General features: G+C 40.7%; 1 protein-coding gene across 3 annotated transcripts in view; it reads right to left on the minus strand.

Annotated features, from left to right (window-relative positions):
- The window catches only part of plcb1l (phospholipase C beta 1-like), an 88,594-nt gene that overhangs the window by 15,235 nt on the left and 52,719 nt on the right, over positions 1 to 20,640 (minus strand). For all 3 annotated transcript variants that reach the window (XR_013289319.1, XM_077551833.1, XM_077551834.1), the window contains exons 8-21: positions 18,727 to 18,827; positions 17,725 to 17,891; positions 12,539 to 12,685; positions 11,110 to 11,267; positions 10,948 to 11,030; positions 10,784 to 10,868; positions 4,854 to 5,034; positions 4,216 to 4,302; positions 3,192 to 3,262; positions 2,993 to 3,089; positions 2,839 to 2,923; positions 1,605 to 1,729; positions 1,326 to 1,480; positions 981 to 1,245 (exon numbers count right to left, since the gene is read on the minus strand). Coding sequence is in view for 2 of the 3 variants with exons in the window: in XM_077551833.1 (XP_077407959.1) it covers positions 981 to 1,245; positions 1,326 to 1,480; positions 1,605 to 1,729; positions 2,839 to 2,923; positions 2,993 to 3,089; positions 3,192 to 3,262; positions 4,216 to 4,302; positions 4,854 to 5,034; positions 10,784 to 10,868; positions 10,948 to 11,030; positions 11,110 to 11,267; positions 12,539 to 12,685; positions 17,725 to 17,891; positions 18,727 to 18,827 (1,807 nt within the window). In the remaining variant the exon portion in view is untranslated. The remainder of the gene's footprint in view (positions 1 to 980; positions 1,246 to 1,325; positions 1,481 to 1,604; positions 1,730 to 2,838; positions 2,924 to 2,992; positions 3,090 to 3,191; positions 3,263 to 4,215; positions 4,303 to 4,853; positions 5,035 to 10,783; positions 10,869 to 10,947; positions 11,031 to 11,109; positions 11,268 to 12,538; positions 12,686 to 17,724; positions 17,892 to 18,726; positions 18,828 to 20,640) is intronic.

Here is a 20,640-nt window from a genome sequence, read left to right on the forward strand (position 1 = left end):
GGAGGCTGGAAATGCTAACTTGAAACACTAACAGGGCTAGAACCCTTAATTTGAAACTATGTGAATCCGTAATTTTGTCATGAAACCTTAACTTGAAACAGTAAATGCTTCAAGTGTTTTAACACCTCAACTTGAAACCCGAATTTGGAACCATAAACCTGTCTTGAAACCCTAACTCAGTCTTAAAACTGTAACTTGAAAAAAACTCTCCTTGGCTTGATACCCAACCCGTCAGACTTGACACCCTAATATTATCATGAAACCCTGACCTAACCCTGTCATAAAACCCAATTTACACACTTAATCTTTTTCTTGAAATCCTAATCCTGTTTTGAAACGCAGTTTAACAATCACTTGAAACACTAATGCTGTTTGGAAACCCTAATTTCAACGATTAAACTCTACCCTAGGCTTGAAACCCTAATTTGACACTTTGATACGGTCTTCATACCCTAACGTGAAAAAAAAACTCAGTCTTGAAACACTAACTTCAATTACTGACCTTTGCTTCAAATCCAACACGCCAAGACTTGAAACCCTGTTTTAAAACCCTGATTTGAAACCCTAATACTTTCATGAAACCCTAATTTACAACCCCGACTTTGTTTTGAAACCCTATTTTCAAACCATAATCCTGTCTTGAAACTCGTATTTACAAAACTAATCCTTTATTGAAAACCCAATTTGACACTCACTTAAAACCCTAATGCTGGCTGGAAACCCTAATTTCAACAATTGAAAACTATCCCATGTATGAAACCATGTATGATCCTGTCTTGAAACCCTGACACTGGCTTGAAACCCACTTTGAAGCCCTGGCCAAGTTTTAATGCCCTTGAAAAGCTCATCTTTGCTTATACCCAAACCCCTCCAGACCTCAAAACCCTGATTTGAAACCCCAATTCTGAAACCCTAATTTAACACCCTAAAATCCCAATTTCGCCACCCTCTCCCTGTCTTTTCATCCCGGCATTACCCACCTGGCCGTATGGCCGACACGGGTATGATGCGGTGCCCTATGAACTTCCCGCCCTCCTCGAAGACGGCGATCCTGAGCGAGGCGAGCGTGGGCAGGACCACCTTCTTGAAGACGATTGGCTCCTCGTCCCACACGGGGTTGATGGCGTTGCCCTGCGACGTTTTGGTCTTGAAGGCTTTGCGCTTGGTGTCCACGGGGAGGCCGAACATGTCGATCTCCACGTAGGTGCCCACCTTCTTGTCCGACAGGAACTGGCCCGAGATGATCTGGAACGGGGAGGAATTGATGCCCCCTAAAAATGCTCCTAATTCCCACTAATCAAAGCAGCGCTGTTGTGTTTGTTCACCTTGACGGAGAGCGTGTTGGCGACTATCCCGTCCACGGTGCTCTCGGTAAACGGATCAAAGTGCTTGTCGGGCCGGCGCATGAACTCCGGTTTGAGCCGGAAGCCCGACTTGCCGTTGTACTCGTACATGCCAAGGTTGAGCTGCATGGACAGATCTGCGCAGATGATCAAGATCAGGATCAGGTTCAAGAAGGCAACAGGTTCAGAATCAGGATCAGGTTCGAGAAGGCAACAGGTTCTGGATCAGGATCAGGTTCAAGAAGGTGGTAAACTTCTCACCAATAGTTTGGAAGTTGAGCGCCACCAGCTGGCAGCCGGCGTTCCAGAAGAGTTGAGGGTTGTAATTGGAGGAGTCCACTCGGGTGCCTTTGGGGTAAATCCTGCTCAGCTGCAGTTTGTTGTATCTGAATAAAGCAAGCGAGGCTAAGGACAACGCGGCTAGCAATGCTAATGGAATGAATGCTGCTGCTAGCTTGGCTTGAAACCCTAATTATAAAGGCTAATACCGTCTTGAAGTTTTTATTTCAATTTAACATTTACTCGAAAACCTAATTTTCAAATGAAACCTCCTCTTGAAACTTGAAATTATATACAAAACCTAACCTGAAAACCAAACCCTGGCAGGAAACTTTTAAAACCACAACTTTTGCTTGAAACCCTCATTTTAACCCCTAAGACTTTCTTGAAACCCTGACCTTTTCTTGAAACCCTAATTTTAACCCCTAAGACTAATTTGGAACCCTGACCTAACACAGAACCCTAAACACCCCAGCCCTAACCACTAAGACTCTTATGATACCCTGACCTTTGCGCGAAACCCTAATTTGAAACCTGAATCCTGTGTTGAGTCCCTGACCTTTGCGTGTTAACTCTAATTTGAAAGCCTAACATTTGCGCGAAACACTAATAATAATAAAAAAACACCCTGTATTGAAACTCTGACTTTTGCATGAAACCTTAATTTGAAACTCTAACCCTGTCTCGAAAGCCTGACCTTTGGGTCAACTCAAATTTAAAACCCTATCCCTGTCTTAAAACCTCAACTTTTGCATGAAACCCTATCCCTGTCTTGAAACCCTGACCTTTGTGTGACACCCTAATTTCAAACCCTTAACCAGCCTTGAAACACCAATTTTAAATCTTAACTCAAGCTTGAATCCCTAAATTTAAACTCTAACACAGCATTGAAACTATAAGCCTGGCTTGAAATGCTAAATGTAAACCTTAATACTGTCAAGAAACCCTAACCTTTGCTTGAACCCCTAGCCCAGACTTGAAACCCCAATTTAAAACCCTACCATTTGTTTGAACTTCTAATGTGAAAGCCTAATCATTGCTTAAAACACTCATCTAAATTTAAACCGTAATTTAACGCTGGTTTAAAATCCTTATTAGAAACCCTAACATGAAACCCAAAATTTGAAGTCTTCATTTTAGTTTGTAACCCTCAATGGAAATGCTAACTTGAACAATTTTTTGCAGTGAAGAATCAGACGAAAATGAAAAAGGATACTCCACAAACTCCACAGGAGACTTGGTGAGCTGCTCCAAAGCTTTCGTCTCCACAAAGGACGACATCTGGTAGCTGCGACTTGTCTCTGCAGGCACACAACAAATTCACATGCACAAAGTCCGAAAGAAAACAATCAACCGGCATGTGAACGTACTTTTGGAAGCCTCAAAACTGTTAAACTTGACAGGTTGGATGTAGATGACCAGGTTGGACATTTCCTCCGTGGCGAACGCCTCGCTGCCCGCCGTGCCCTGATGATAATCCACACAGTCGAAAACGTTTCCATGCTGTCAGTGTCGGATGTGCGTTATCTAAAGATGACCACCAGGGGGCAGCGTCGGCACGTCACCCACCTCGTCCATGGATCCCTTTTTGCAGTCGTCGTCATCGTCGTCTTCGTCCTCGCTTTCGGCCTCCACCTCACCTTGAAAGAGAGACAAGATCAAGTCAGTTCATATCATATCAGAATAATCCACAGAGTTAAAAAAAAAAAATAACAAATTGGGAAAGCAGACTCAGTCATGTACAGGCACGAGCAAGCGCACACAAATTACAGCACTGCATTGCCTCTTAACCACTATCAATTAATTAATTAAATACAGCAATCTTCAAAGTAAAAAAAAGAAAAAAAATCACGCACATACATAAAGTATGTGTGAAATAATCCACACAGTAAAAATAAAGTCTATGCACATGCTCAATGTAGGCGCTGTATGAATCATGTGATTGTTGATAGAAATCAAACTAGAAATAATTCACACAGTAAAAAAAAAGTCCTTAATATGCTCAATTATACAATTCCTGCAATGATTATTCTTCTCTAACAATTTTCATGTAACCGCCACATTTCACAATAGAAATTAACACAATCAGAAATAATCCACATAGTAAAAATAAAGTCTGTGGCATATGCTCATGCTCTGTGTATGATTTATGCATTTTTTCCTCTCTTCAGTTATCTATAATCACTTTTACCATACACAATAAAAAATAAACACAAAAACTATAAATAATCAAGATGGTGGAAAAAAAAAACATAATACGCTCAGTTATACAATCCTTGCAATGTGATCACGCTTCTCTCACTCTTTCTGAAATAACCAACAAATTGTACAATAGAAATAAAAACAACAACTAGAAATAATCAGCGTAAAAATAAAGTTGATGGTACGTGCGCATGCTTAAATGTATGTGTTATATGATTTATGCAATCACTTCCCCGGACAGTTATTCATTTTAACCATTACCTTACATAACAGAAATAAACACAAAAACTCAAAATAATTCAGAGCGTAAAAAAATAGACTTCCTGCAGTGTGATCATGCTTCCCTCACTCCTTTTGAAATAACGACTTGAAATAATCCACCATGACTCACCGATGGACTTCCTCCCCTGTGGCCTCAGGCTGAGCTCGGCGCCCTCCGCTGGCTGGGAGGACTCGGTCACGTCCTCCTTTGTGGAACCTATGTCGAAAAAACAAAAAACAAAACGCTGAAATGAGATTTTGGTCTTATCCGATGCATAGCTGAACAGTGCAACTCTGTGCCGTGCGCAAGCAAGAAGTCACTTTTCTTTTTTTCTCCATCTAAGGAACTCGGGTGCTAATTAGCAAACCGCCAGGCTTCCCGTTCTGTCTCCCTCTATTGGGCATTTTTATTTTTTTTAATGTTTTTTGGACATGATGTGCAGACAAATTCCTCGTGTTTTTACATACTTGGCCAATAAATCAGATTCTGTAATAATATGCCTTTTGTTTTTTCAGCATTTGCATTTTCACAAAGCTGGAAAACCACTGCTCTAAAATAATGCGTGTATGTTACGCGTTTAGGACACCCGGGTGGGCATGCGGCGTCCATTCCTGACGGCGAGTGTATGCAATCCACTCATCTGATAAAGAGCGCCATGAAAGTGATGAATGCTAAACAATGAGAGCGGCGTTGCTCCAGTGACCGCATCGCATCATAACAGCGCGCGGGTGCGTTCGCGCGTGCGCTCGCGCGTGCGTATGTGTTACCGGCACCCGGCGAAGACGGCTCGCAAACGCTGGACGAGTCGCTGCAGGTGTTGGACACCTGCTCCGACAGCTTCTTCTTGGCGCTGCCGTCCGACGACGCCTTGTGGTGCTTTTTCTTGTTCTTTACCAGGATTTTGCCCATCAGTTCCATCGGGCTGGGAAGAGGCGCACCGGACTCCAACTGGATGAGAGGGTGGAGGTTAAAGATGGGTCGGGTCAACAGGATGAAGACGAGACGCAAGGGGATGGTTGTAGAATATTGAGAATGAGCTTGGTGTACTTTTGGGTTTTCATTATATTTCATCTTTATTTTTGACATTTAAAAAAAATAAAATAAGTTTGTATTAATTACTTTTCAGAGTAGTTTTGTTCATTTTTATTTCATTTTATTTTTCAAAAAATGCTTTATTTTAGTTTAAAAATAAATAAATATTAGTTTTAGCATTAGTTTAAGTATTAGTTTTATTGTTTTAATATATGTGGTATTTGTTGAGTGTAAGATAATTAAAAAAAAAAGCCTGAAAAGTATTGTTCAATAAATTAAACTACAATTCTCAAACGACTTGACTATTTGACCTTTTTCATTCTCTATGGCGAAAAGTAATGTTGAAATAAATACATTAAAAATAAAACCCAAACGCTGAAAGATAAAATTGACAAAGATGAAAACAATATATATAGTTAGTTTTATAACCGAAAAACGTAGATTCAGTTATCGTTTTTATTTTATGTAATTAATGTTTTTTTTTTTTTCAATTTTAGTTTTAGTTATTTCTTTAGTTTTCATGAACTATAACAACAACAAGAGATGATCAAATCACGTATACTGCAAACAGCCACTAGAGGGAATATTTTCACTGAATTTTTGGAAACGGGTGCCTAAATACTGTATCTGCTACCATTGTCAAGATTAGAGGTGAAACGTTTTATCGATCAATCAGCAACTAATAGCTAATACAATCAATTTATAATTATTTAATTATTTTAAAAAGGTTAATATTGTCTTCTGTCACAATACAAGCAACAAAACCACTAAAGAAAAAAATAGTACGTTTCTAGCTTTTATATTTTTGTTGTATTTGGCATTAGAACAAAAACACAATTTCTGACAAACTTTTAGTGAGAAAAAAAAACATGTAAAAAAAAATAAAATAACTGTGATCTGTATATCACTACAGTGGTTTAAAAACCTGACAAGCTGGACGAGACCCTCTCCAAAACCTACAAGTTGAAAAACATATTTCACCAATATTAACATTGGTGGCACTAAATGGTTGAATCCCACTTGAATATAAATGTCCATATAGCGATGTATTAACTCATTCAGTGCCATTGACGGCTATAGACGTCAAAAATTGATTTGAACTATTTCTATTAGTTTAACTCTTTTTTTTTCTTCTTCACTTTTGTTAACAAGAGTATGAAAACCTAGAAGAAAATTACTGTACATTTAGAACAGATATAAAATTTGTGATTAATCGCGAGTTAACTATTGAAGTCATGCGATTAATTACAATTACAAATTTTAATCGGCTGACGCCTATAATTTTTAATAATCTTAAAAAAAAAAAAAAAAAAGATTATTCCCCCCAAAAATGTCTAGGTTTTTATACTCTTGTTAACAAAATTGGAAAAAAATGTTAAACTAATAGAAATAGCTCAAATTAATTTTTGACGTTTGTAGCCGTCAATGGCAGTGAATGAGTTAATCATGCTCAATTAACAGCTTTTTAAAAATTGTTTAAAGTCAATATCACCTATTTTTGCATTTTAGTTTTGAAAGTATGTGTGGAAGACCACTGCTCTGGAAGAAAGTTGGGACATCTCATTTATTAACGGCTTTGGAAAGCTTTTGGATGACAGTGTTTAGAAGAATTAACGTCGGACACAACTCATCAGCCGTAAACATTTCATTAACCAACGCAAGCATCGATCTTTCTTAACGTTGTGGATGGAAAGTGATTTGAAAACAACAATAAAACAAGCAAGCAGGTGTTAATTTTCCTGGCCTCCGCTCGACGCCACCGTTCGCATATGAGATTTGACGCCTTCCCGATTGGCATTCGCGGCACCAAGCGCATTGATTTAGAGCCCAAATTACTTGGGCGAGTTCAATTTAACTTGCCTCAAGCACTTTTTCTCTCGTAATAAAAGTGGGAGGCACGGAGAGGGATGTCTGATGCCCACCCTCCAAAAACTAACTAACAACCAAACAAAACAATAAGAATCTGTGGACGTCTTAAAGTCGCACACATTTGCAAGTGTCCTTGTGAACGTTTGTTACAGGGGGGAACAGGAGGCTGACTTTTCCTGTCACTTTTCATATTTATGGGCTTGCGTCGCACCCGGTAATAAAATTCGAGCAACAGATCGGTCGGGAATGAAAGGAATGACGTCAGAGGACGCCGTTAACAGCACAGAGCTGAACAACAGCTTGACATTAGCACAAATGTTTGGGTGGGTTTTAACTACCTTTAAACAAAAGACACGTGGAAAGGCAGCAAGGGACTGAAGATCAGAGCGAAACAACTTGACATGGAAATGTTATACAAAAAAAAAACAAAAAAAAATGATTCTTGTTGACCAAGTCCTCGAACTTGAGGGGATGCAAGAAAGACTGAGGAACCTCACTTCATTCACTTTCCACCCGTCTGTGCTGTAGCTTTTTACACTATATTTATTTTTTATATTCAGATGGATTTGTTAGGATGCTAACTTTGTGGGCACGGGGTACCATACTGTATTCACTTTCCACCAGTCTGTGTTGATGCTATACATAATTTGGCAATATATATAAGGACTTGTGAGGATTTGGATATACATAATATTCGGACATGCTAACTTTTTTGGCATAGGGAACCTCACTCCATTAGGTGGCCACCAATTTGTGTTGTAACTATATATGCAAGTTAACTCATTATTTACAATGAGTTAACGTGTTACAAATGTTTTGACATGCTAACTTTATTAGCCTGGGTGACCTCACTCCATTCCCATTATGTCAGTTTTTAACAAAATAGTTACCTGGATGCAACTGTATTTGTTGGCACGCAAACATTTTTGTACAGTATGTAACAGTTTGCAATGGGTTGCAGGGATACAACTGTATTAACGCGCTCCCTACTCAGACCCGAGAAACCTCACTTCAATTACTTTCCACCATTTATGTTGAAGCTATTAACAGTATTGCAATATTTAGAATTAATTATGGGTTTACGGATGTACTGAGGTGGTAAGACTATCAGACTGGGGAACATAAATTTACTTTGCTTTAGCCTGCGTTGTAGCTATTTACGGTTGTGCAATATTTAATGTATTTATCACAATCTATTAACAAGCTCACTTTCACAGCCTAGGGAACCTCACTCCATTCGCTGTCCCCATGTATACACATTACATACACTAAACCAATATTTACAGTACTGTATGGTAAGTCAAGTGTATGTGCTACAGAGGCGCTAACTTTTTCAGCCTGAGGAACCTCACTCTATTTACCGCCCACTCATCTGGGTGTAACTATTTAGAGTATTGCAATATTTAAGATATGTAATACTTTGTCAAATATTTTGACAAGCTAACTGGGACACCCTAGGGAACCTAACTCCATTCACTTAACACTAATCTGTGACAATACGGCAATATTTCAAAGAATTTTGAGACTGGAGAACCGATGCGCTAATTTTGCTAGCTTCAATCCATTCACTTTCCACCAAAATGTGTTAATGCTTCGTACACTATAGAAAATATGGTGAATTCAATATCTCATTCCTTTTTCCCAAAGCTTTCAAAAGGCCTGGAAGGCGGCTGAATAACGCTTTTGTGGAGTCAATTTATGGTAGAACCAGCAATCATCTTTATTGTCACCGCAGGCACAGCTAGAACCAATCGGGCTACATTAGCCTATCTGCCGCCACCCGCCTCCCCAACAACCATTACCCAGGACGTCCAGAGCACATATCCCATTAGCTAAGATGTGAACGCAAGGGGTGGGGGGGTAACAAGCGCCCGTCATTGCTTTCACCTTCTCCCCACAATTACACGCCCACTGGTGGAAATTGAACCCCATGACATCACGTTCTGCGAGCCCTCACGGCTCACGCTACCTCCCCGCTACAATTCTCCCGCTTTATCCCCAGTTGCAGGGCTGACTGAGCCTCTGCTGAGGAGGAGATAATGCTTCTGCTCGCTTCTGACAAGACGTCCCTGCTGGATCACACGGAAGCAGGGAGCGTTATACACACGTGGAACTCAAATCGTCACGCAATGACCCTTGTGTCAGTCCACACAATGGCGTCTTTGGAGAAAGAGGGAGGGGATATAGGTGACAAAAGGACAAAACCAGCTTTGGACTGGTAGCCATGGCAACAGAGGAGATCTTGATAAAGGGCCGCCAAGATAAAGGCATGTTTAGATTATGCAATAACACACTTATATAGCAATTGGCAACACAGAGGTATGATGTTGCTCGGGAACCTCATTCCATTTACTTTTCATCTGAGAGGAAAGTGGCAGCGTTTATAATGGGTTGCAGGTTTGCAGGGATGCAGACGGCTTGATGTACTAACTTTGCTTGTCCAGGGAACCTCACTCCATTTAATTTTGGAATGTGATGTACTGGGGAACCAAATTTTATCCACTTTCCATCAATGTGCGTTGAAGCTATATACATTATGACAACATTTATAAACAATTGTGGCGATGCAAACGAATGTAGCCAGTAATTTTGCCAGCCTGGGTAACCTCACTCCATTTTTTCCACTATTGTGTGTTGTACAATCACTATATACGGTTAGGCAACTTTTGCAATGAGCTGTGGCGATGCAGAAATACTGACATGCTAACTTTGCCAACCTGGCGAACCTAACTCCCTTCACTTTCCATCAATATGTGTGGAACCAAGGCATCATTCGCATGGAGTCATATGCATTAAGGCGCTAACTTTTCCAGCCAGGGGAACCCAACTCAATTTACTTCCCACACTATAGCAATATTTACAATAGTTGTGGAGATAAAGAAGAATGGAGGCACTAACTTTGCCAGCCTAGGGAACCTCACTCCATTTTTTTGCACTATTGTGTGATGTGCAATAACTATACAGTTAGGCGACTTTGTAAATGAGTTTTCGATATCTAGACATATTGACATGCTAACTTTGGCAGCCACTGGAACCTCACGACATTTTTTTTTTTGCACCATTGTGTGATGTACAATAACTCTATACAGATAGGCGACTTTGAAAATGAGTTTTCGAAATCCAGACATATTGACATGCTAACTTTGGCAACCAGTGGAACCTCACTCCATTACACAAATGTGCTTTACGCAATCATATAAAATATAAAAACATCCATAACAATTTGCAGGGATGCAGTTGTAAAGGAATGCTAACTTTGCCCATCTGGGGAGCCTCACTCCATTGTTATAGGCACTTGCACTATCAAAATGATCGTCTTAAATCCACACTTTGGCCTGCGTCAATCCACACAATAGTCACGTTTGGATTGGAGCTGGTGGACGTGTTATGGGAGAGTTTGGCGACAAAGGGATAAAGCAAGCTTGGGCTTGGTAGCCATGGCAACAGAAGCGAGACTGATAAAGTGCCGCCAAGAAAAAGGGGCGCAGAGATTACGCCGGCCGCACTTTATCGTCTGACCATTTAATCACACCCAGCTGCCGAGGCCTGCGAGCCCCTCGTGTGATATTGGCGAAGAAGGGAAAAAGTGACGGACTCCAAGGCATGTAAACAGACAGACGCGCATAAATAAATCACATCTGCGGGAGGCCATTTTGAAGTGTGACAGACGGGAGAGACGAGTGCCAGCACGCCTTGCCAAATGCGACACAAACTGTCGATACCAGGCCGTTATGTGAGACGACAAATAGACTGTCATGCTTCAGGAAACGTGTGTCTATGTGTGTGTCGTACTCACAGGATACTTTTCTAGAGGTTCCGTCAACAAAGCATCGCCAAATATCGAGCGGCAGTATTCGGCCATTTTGGCTTGTTGTTTGGGTCTGAAAGAAAAAAAAAAGAAAGAGTGAATCTGTTACTGATTGTTAAAGGCACAAATTGCGACAATTAAAGCCAACTTACGAGTCCACGTGATTCTCGAATGACAAGATGACTGGAAAGGGCGAGGTCTTAAAGGCACACTCTGCGATGGCCTCGATCACCTCCTGAAACACATCAACACGCACCTGTATTAGTTTACTCGCCCTCTTGTTGACGTATCAACTTTGTTGTCCTGACTGGTACCTTAAAGGAGACCTCGGTGGTCATGGTGAAGCCGTGGGTGATGACGGGTTCTTCTTCAGTGGTGCGTCCCTTCCAACAGTCCAGCTCGATGCAGCGGCAGCCGGACAGAAGAACCTGCTTGTACATCTCCACCGACGAGTTGCCCGCCAGCTGCCCCGCTACACGAGCAAAATACAAAACAAGACCTGTTAGCATGTTAGCATTTTAGCAACTCACTTGATAATGTACTCTACTACTAGCTAGCTACTATCTACCTATCTATGTATTGTGCTATAGTTTCGCATATTTTTAGCATAATGTTAGCATGTTAGCATTGCAGATATTCAAATTAAAAATGTCTCCTGAGTACAGGGCGTGGTGCTACTTACTAATCTCCTTTAACATTTTATGTACTCAGGTTGCTCACTTGATAATGTACTCTCTCTCTACCTCTCCCTTCCTACCTATCTATCTATCTATCTTTCTGTTGTTGTTTTTTTAGCATACCAAATGTTAGCATGTTAGCATTGCCATATATTCTAACTAGAAATGGCACCTGACTCCTGGTGCTACTTACTAATATGCCTTAGCATTTTATGTACTCAGGTTGCTATCTTGCTAAATGCTAACATGCTAGCATTATATCAACTCTGAAATACTTCCAGACCACTGGTCACGAAATAAGATCCTTGTAGACCAGTGGTGTCCAAACTCGGTCCTCGGGGGCCGCTAGTCCCGCAGGTTTTGGATATTTCTCTCCTCCAACACAGCTGAAGCTCATCAGCAAGCTCTACTAAGCCTGATAACAATCCTGTTGATTGAAACAGGTGCGTTGGAGCAGGGAAACCTCCAAAACCTGCGGGACTACCGGCCCCCGAGGACCGAGTTTGGACACCACTGTTGTAGACCCATCTTAGCGCGTTTTCAACTTATGTTGAAGTCTCACAATATGATATCATACCAACTGTTAGCAAGTTCTAAAATCGAATTTGACGTAATACCCGACTACAAGGAATGTAAAAACCGTACTCCCCGTATTCCGTTTTCTGTCTATGTTAGCAACATGCAGCTGTAGCATGTTAGCATTCTATTTACCTTTGAGAAGTTTGCTCTATTCCCATCTCGTAATGGAAAAATAAAGCTAAATCTGTATCGGGGCAAGTTAAACGTGGACTGGAACACGTTTTGAAAATGGTCTTTACGCTCAAAAGACATTCTGACCATCTTGTGTGGCTCCTTCCATACGCAAACACTCCAAATGTAATGTCACAGTCACAGAAAATTGAGTGTAAGTCCAACCGACAATGAAATTGAATCACTTAAAGGAGGAGTCTTAACATCCATTGAAGGGAGGAGGAAAAAATGATTTGAGCATTTTTCTTGCAGTTACAAGGCTCAGCAGAAAAGTTCATGAATAGCAATGAGTGTGTGTGTGTGTGTGTGTGTGTACCTGTGAGGTAAGTGTTGTGCGAGGAGTTGATGAAATAGTGCGAGAGGGGAAAGGTCATGTCTTCGCTTTGGTCCAGCTTCTCTGGGGGGATGATGCTGTTCTCCTCGCCATTCAGGTACCTGGCGAAGCCCTCCACTGAGATCTGACCTGTACACAAATAAAAAAAAAAAACACAAGCGACTGGAGATTTCATGCGTTTCAATACACAAATAGTTGATGTAGGGTTCCGATTCAAAATGTTACCATGGAAACCCACACTAGTGTCACCTATTGCATGAAAAAGTCTCAAGGAGCCATGTTCACAATTGAATAGGAAGTCGGCCATTTTGGTTTGAAGCACACTTTCTGGGACAATTTCAAGGCCTTGTATTTTATTAAAAAGATAGACCAAAACAACAAATCAGCCCCCAATACTAGTTTCACCTATTGAAACGAAATTTGGAGAACAAATTGGAAAATTGAAGCGAAAAAGTCTCAAGGAGTTAGCTAGTATTTTGTTTTAAAACAGACCCTTGGGGACATTTCCAGGGCTCGAACTTTGTTCGTTAGAAGAGGGGGGGGGGGGGGGGGGGGGTTGACTGATACTAGTTTCACCCAAAAAAATGAAATTTGGTGGACATGTCTATCATAATATGACACACACAAAAGTCTCAAAGACTGTTGTCCGGAAGTGAACAGAAAGTTGCCCATTTTGCTTTGAAGGGGACATTTTGGGGCAAATTCCAGGCTTCGTACTTAGCTAGAAACTCAAAGAAAAAAAAATCAGCTGGCAACTTCGCCAAATTTGGTGGAAAACTATCAAAACCAGAGACACATATGTCTCAAGGATCCATGCTAGAAATACAAAAAAAAAAAAAACAGGAAGTCGTTCCTTTTAGTTTGAGGGCCAATTTCCAATCAGATGCAGGTATCCTAAAAAAATGGACGACGCTAAATTGCAGAGCTTTTTTTGCCTGCGTAACATTGCATGATGAGCACCTTGTGTTACTCTTATTTTGCCTTTCATTTTGTGACTGGTGAGCATAAAGTAGGAGGTTTTACAAATTAACATAATTTGCTTTGTCAAGGTCGCCTTTTGTCTCCTCTTCACCATAAAAAACAAACGAGCTCCAACAAATTAGCATACAACACGCACACTACCTTGCCTACTTTTAGCATATTGCACAAGTGACAAAAAAAAAAAAAGAAAAGAAAAGAAAAACCCACTAACGGTCTGCTGGGCACGCACGCAGTTTCTGACGTTATGCTAAATATGCAAAGCGATGCGTGCGCTCGGCGGGCGCGGCAAGTCCTCCCGGCCGCTTTATGCTAATTAATGCGGCGCCGCCCTCCGCAGAGTCACTTCTCTAATTAACGCCGGGCTGTCGTCTGTGAAATCGGAGCGTTCGGCGTCCCGGCGGAGACCGGCGGTGGGGGGCTCCCCTTGACACCAGGAGGTCAAACCCCTCCAACCCTGCAACCGCTACCTTCGTTTTCCCAGGAGACGAAACAAGGAAAACGGTGTTAACATGGTCGACATCTGGAGGTTCTCGCTCCCGAGGAGGCATTTTTTGCAAGCAGTGATGAATGGGCCCTCGCACCAATTGCTTGCACAAAATCTGGAGGAGCTGCCGTTCCCCACCCATTTGAAATGACAACTCCAAATCTTTACAATGTAGCATTAAGCTTCTTAAAACTTTTTTTTTGTGGGTCTGTTCATGATTGACACGCGCACCAAATTTCACGTTGCTGAATTAAACCTGCTTCGGGGGCTGAATTTTCAAACCTAGTCATGGGACGCTATCGATCTTTCACACTTTGTGCTCAGGCCCTAATAAGGAAACTCTTTAGAACAAGTCTGGTATGGGCATTTATTAGGTTTTTAATTATCCCTTATTCAGTTACATAAAGGGCTTTCGCACAGTGACAATAAAAACGATACTCTGGTGGTGTCTGGTTCCCCTTTTAACAATGTTAACATTCAAGCCATTTAAAAGGGCTGCTAGGAGATGATTATTACCATATGAAATCAACGCCTCAAATGGAGGAAGATATATGGATAGAGCGGATATGTGATCCTCAAAGGGGAAAGAAAGCACATGGACAATCTGAGGGCCGCGTTTTGAGTTCTCATATTGAAAGATCAGCCAGATCAATCTAAGTATTATCCATCCATTTATCAAATACCATTACACAGACGATTTAGATGTGGTACATTTTAAGATCAAACTGCAAACGGGAGTGTCCTTGAGAGCGGGTAAAGCGGGGTATGCGTCGACCCCTCTGCCGAGCAGATGGCGGCACTTCCTTTCCGGCGGGCTAAATACTTTGCGCTGGGGGAAATATGTCATCGCCGGGATGGCGAAAGGCGAGCTTCCAAGGAGCATGAGTAAACACACACCAGCTACTTTATTAGGCAAACCTGACTGACGACATAAGCTGCTGAATAGAGCGAGAGATTGAAAAAAAAAAACAGCTCTGACACATGACACAAATTTGGATAGACTTGTGTATTATGATGGGATGCGTGAAAAAGGACGCATGCCTGAAAGTGGAAACAAAGTCGGAAATATTTTCTATCCATCAATCCATCAATCCATCCATCCTTCCATCCACCTATCCATCAACCCTTCCATCCATCCATATATCCATCCATGTGTCCATCCATCCATCCATATAAACATCCATCAATGTATCAATCGCTTGATCAAATCCATCCATCCATCCATGTATCAATCAATCCATCCATATATCCAATTATCCATCCATCCACCTAACCATCCATCCATCCACCTATCCATCAATCCTTCCATATATCCATCCATGTATCCATCCATCCATCCATTCATCAATCCATCCATCCATGTAAACATCCATCAATGTATCAATCGCTTGATCAACCCATCCATCATGTATCGATCGATCGCTCGATTTATCCATCCATTCATCCATCCATGCATCAATCATCCATCCATCCAAGTATCCATCCATCCAGCCATCCATATATCCAATTATCCATCATCCATGCATCCATCCATCCACCTATCTATCAATCCTTCCATCCATCCATATATCCATCCATGTATCCATCAATCCATCCATCCATCCATCCAAGTATCCATCCATTCACCTATCCATCAACCCTTCCATCCTTCCATCCATCCATATATCCATCCATGTATCCATCCATCCATGTATCAATCACTTGATCAATCCATTCATCCATCCAAGTATCCATCCATCCATCCATGCATCCATCCATCCACCTATCCATCAATCCTTCCATCCTTCCATATATCCATCCATGTATCCATCCATCCATCCATGTAAACATCCATCAATGTATCAATCGCTTGATCAATCCATCCATCCATCCATTCATGTATCGATCGATCGCTCGATTCATCCATCCATTCATCCATCCATGTATCAATCCATCCATGCATCAATCATCCATCCATCCAAGTATCCATCCATCCAGCCATCCATATATCCATCCATCCATCCACCTATCCATCAATCCTTCCATGCATCCATCCATCATCCATCCATCCAAGTATCCATCCATCCATCCATGCATCCATCCATCCACCTATCCATCAACCCTTCCATCCATCCATATATCCATCCATGTATCCATCCATCCATGTATCAATCACTTGATCAATCCATCATCCATCCATGCATCAATCATCCATCCATCCAAGTATCCATCCATCCACCCATCCATCAAACCTTCCATATATCCATCCATCCATCCATGTAAACATCCATCAATGTATCAATCGCTTGATTTATCCATCCATTCATCCATCCATGTATCAATCCATCCATCCATCCAAGTATCCATCCATCCATCTTCCACACAGGTTGTGCAAATTAGGCTGAATAGAGAATTTGCAGGATTAAAGATTCATTTTTTTGCGATTGAAAATGGAAATAAATTATGAATATTCTTCAGTAATGTCACTATGAAAGAAAAAAAAAAATCACTCACCCTAGTGAAAAGCATCCTAATACTCCCATGTAAAATGTGTGACTACTGAGAGCACGAGAGAGCTGAAGTGCGGCGTTCCATTGCCGAATAGATTTTCTGCAGATTTTGTGAAGGCTTGACCTTGAAGGCAGCAGCGTGCGTCTGCTTGCGCGCAGGCTGACACCTGGGATGACTTGAGAGCATTTCATGATTCACTGCAGCTCGTCCATCTCGCCGCTCATTCATGAATTATTCCCTCACTTGTCACTTCTGATGTTAAATTTTTAAACTCCGAAAAAGCGGGCCGGGCTCGCGTGCTCTTCATCTGACACCAGCTTTAGCTTGAGCTCGCTCGCACTCTTTTTTAACAGGCAGGGGTCCACGTCTGGTGGTCCTAATCTTGTAAACATTGCTTCAAACATTCCTGTTCTTGGCAGCCTGCTGCCTCCACTCTTTATAAAAAAAAAAAAAAAATCACTCTTGAGGACAGAACGCTGTGTTTCTCTACAGGCGGTGAAAAGCTATGAAAAAGTGGAGTTGTTCCCTCATTTGCAGCCATAATCGCTTTCACTCTCCTCTAGGATGATTTTCTTTTGGAGTGGTTATTATAGTTTTGCAATTTTCATTTTTAGTTAGTTTTTATTTTGTTTTGAGTTTTGTTTCAATTAGTTTTCAAGGCAGTTCTGTTAGTTTTTATTAGTTTTAGTTTTTTTTTTTTTCAGCCAAGATGCTGATCTGCTGTCAAGTTCAAGCTTGGAAACAACTTTACTGACACACAACCACCAGTAGATGGCAGTAATGCACCATTTGAGATCATCCCTCTACCAATTGATTAATTGTTTAACTCTTTGACTACCAAAATCCTATGGAGGAGTGCCAAAGACGTTAAAAGACGTTTTTTCAAAACAGAGGTGAAACTAACCATTTTCTATTGTTGATTACTGAAAAACGGAATAAGGTAGAAACAAACTTTTTTTTCTGATGAAAGATGAGAGTCCAATCTTTCATTTGGTAGTATGTGTGTTTCCATAGTCCAAACACATAATTTTCTGTGGACCTTGAAAGATCAGTCGAAAATGCTTAAATCGGCTGGCACCCACGGCATCCCTTTTCTGAAAACGTCTGGCAGTCAAAGAGTTAAGAAAATGCTTTTCATCCTCCGTTGCCCAAGAGATTTTGTCCCTAAGCGAGCAAATGAACCAAACATGCTCTAAGATGGATCCATACTGACCATCCTGCGCGAGTGTGGCGTTGGGTTCGTATTTGTCCAGCAACTGTTGGACCTGCTCGGGCTTGAGGGGCGGGTACAGGATCTCGTTGAGTCGGGGATCTCGCTGCTTGTTGTTGATGAACTCCGTCATCTGCTCCACGCTCAGGTACGGACGACTCTTGGCACCCCTGACCCACCGCCGGGACCCAACAAGAACATGGCAAAGACAAAATAGAGGAAGTTAACTTTATGTGTATTCACAATAATACAGTACATACTATTACATACTGTATTACGTAATATTACATTCAACATTATATTCAACTTCAGGCAATTGACTGTTTTTGCCTAATATCAGTGTCTGCCTCACCTGGGGCTTTTTTTTTTTTTTAAATCTTCAGTTTTAAGTGATCAGCAACACTCAAAATGAAACACATAAATGTTAATTGCATTAGCATGATTATGGAAAATTAGAGTGCATATTAGAAGTGTCTGACAACATTATACTGGCGACGTGATGAGAGGAAAAAACAATGGGCGTCTCACCCATGAATTTGAAAAGAAATATGCAAATTAGGTTTAAAAAAATTACCTTTAATTTTAACTATTATTATTTTATTTTTGGGGTATTTTTCATACAAAACCAGTAGGTTTCTTTCTCTCATTTATAAGGGCGCAAAAAGAATCGAATGTTCTTCCAAATGAACAGGGTGCTAAATTCCACTTTAAATGATGCAATCTCTAGTAAAGTACACGGCCTGAAAGCCTCTGTGCGTGTGTGTGCGTATGTGATCCCTCCAGCAATCGTCATGAAAAAGAGAAATGGGACAATGAATCACCCCTCTTTTGCCTCTCTAAATAGATTTGCCCTTTATCCCACGCTATCTGCCAATGCCTTGATTTCTTTATTTTTTTTTATTTTTTAGGAGGTTACCAAGGCGATGGTTTCCCTGCAAACTGCTGGATTAAAAAAAACAAAAAACAAAAAACAGAGAAGCAAAGAGAGAGAATTGAACATCTTACACGTCAGAGAAGATGTGGCCCAGCTCAGGCCGGGCGCAGATGTTGCTGAGGAACAGGTTGTACACTTCTGGTGTAAAGTCGTCTTGGGGGATGGAGTCGTTCTGCAAATTTGGAAAAAGACCACAAATGTTTCAGATAAGCAAACTGTTGCATCATGAAACTTCATGAAAATAGTAAAACTGCTCATATGGGAAAAGGAAGGATAATACATTGGTAGGCAAATTTCAGGTTGGCTGTTAGCAACAAACTATGTTCTCCAAGGTCAAAATTTGATAATTATATTTTTATGGATTAATCCCCATACATTTTAACTCATTCATGGATGTTAAGCGTCATCAACTGGAATCCAACCGTTTACTGCCACTGACCTATAAATTCGTCAAGTTCATTTCTCAACAGGGTCCGAATATTCTGAGGGTTGTAAAAGTTCAATCAAAATGCTGTAAAACGGATTGCAATGTATCAAACCCTGCTCTGAAAACAGCTGACAGTGAATGACATAATTAATCAAGAGGCATGTCCCAATACTTTTGTCCATCAATTGATGAAGACGCCCAATGTCCCGATACTTTAGTCCACACCTGAATAATTGTTTTAAAAGCTGTGTCTCAACAGCCGGTACGATCCGTTTCTTGTTCTACGGTTATCATCACACTGCCGCACAGGTCAGTGAGTCATCATGTGTGAGAGCGTGTGTGTGTGTGTGTGTATGTGCGTTTTAGGAATTAACAGGCGTACCATTTAGCTGTAATTACGAGCCCGCAGGAGCAGCAGCAAATCCCGGCAGACTTTCACAAGGCAACACGTTTGTTCCTGCTGCTCCTTGTGCTAATTAGCTCCTGCTCGCTCTACATATCTATATATACACACGTGAGTGTGTGAGCGCAAGTGAAAGAAAGAGAGAGAGCGAGTTTGTATTCCTGCGTGTTCGTGGTGTTTGTATTAAGAGGCCATTCATTAGGCTTCACGTGTCTGCGCCGCCATGTAAGCATTTCTCGCCACTTTGCAAACATCCAAACGCGCACACTTGCTTGCTAGTACTTAAAGAATATAAATGGACCTAAAACACTTCCCTAAGGAACTTTTTGCTGAATTGCTTCTGATTAACTCATTCAAACCCAAAAATGTCTAAATACGTTTTTTTTTTAAAATACTTTGTCCTTCACTTCCAAAAACATATTTATACGTTATTTATGGCTTTTTATGCTAGAGCATGCGTTTGGCTTTTGGCCAGCAGGTGGCGGCAGAGTATAAGAGATCAACCAGGGCCATGTTGCAAACGAGCTCTTTTCCAGACAGTTTTAAACAGATTTGTGAATAATGATGAAACTTAGCTATATTCTAATGCTAATTGCTGCAAAACAGAAAAAAAAATACAAAAATACTTCTTTTTTTTTTCCTGATAAAAGAAGATACTCTAATCTTTCTTTTGGTAGGTTCGATGTTTTTATAGCAACATACACAATATTCTGTGGGCCTTGCAAAATCAATGGCTGGGAGTGAATGGGTTAAAGTTGACCTCTAATGAAAAGGAAATGATGCTGCAGTTTGTGTGTTTATCAAATAAATAAATAATATATATATATATATTTTTTGCAAATATTAAAAATAAATAAAAATGCCGAACTTTTATTTGAAAACAAACAAAACACAGCTAAAAATGGCATAGTAAAAAAAAAAAAAGTGGAAATAAATGCTTTTTAAGTGGTTGCTTAATTTTTCAAAAATAAAAACTGATAATGTGCCGCAAAGTCATTGCACCAATGAAAAATGTATCTCCACATTTTGTCATTTTTGTAGGAAGTTTTTCAGATAGAAACATACAAAATGTGACAGTATATTTTCGCAAGATTGCACCGTAAAAATGTTACGCAACCAATAACAAAAATGCTTTAAGGACAAATTTGCCTTTTT

The sequence above is a fragment of the Vanacampus margaritifer genome, chromosome 19 (assembly GCF_051991255.1).
Source record: "Vanacampus margaritifer isolate UIUO_Vmar chromosome 19, RoL_Vmar_1.0, whole genome shotgun sequence".
NCBI lineage: Eukaryota > Metazoa > Chordata > Actinopteri > Syngnathiformes > Syngnathidae > Vanacampus > Vanacampus margaritifer.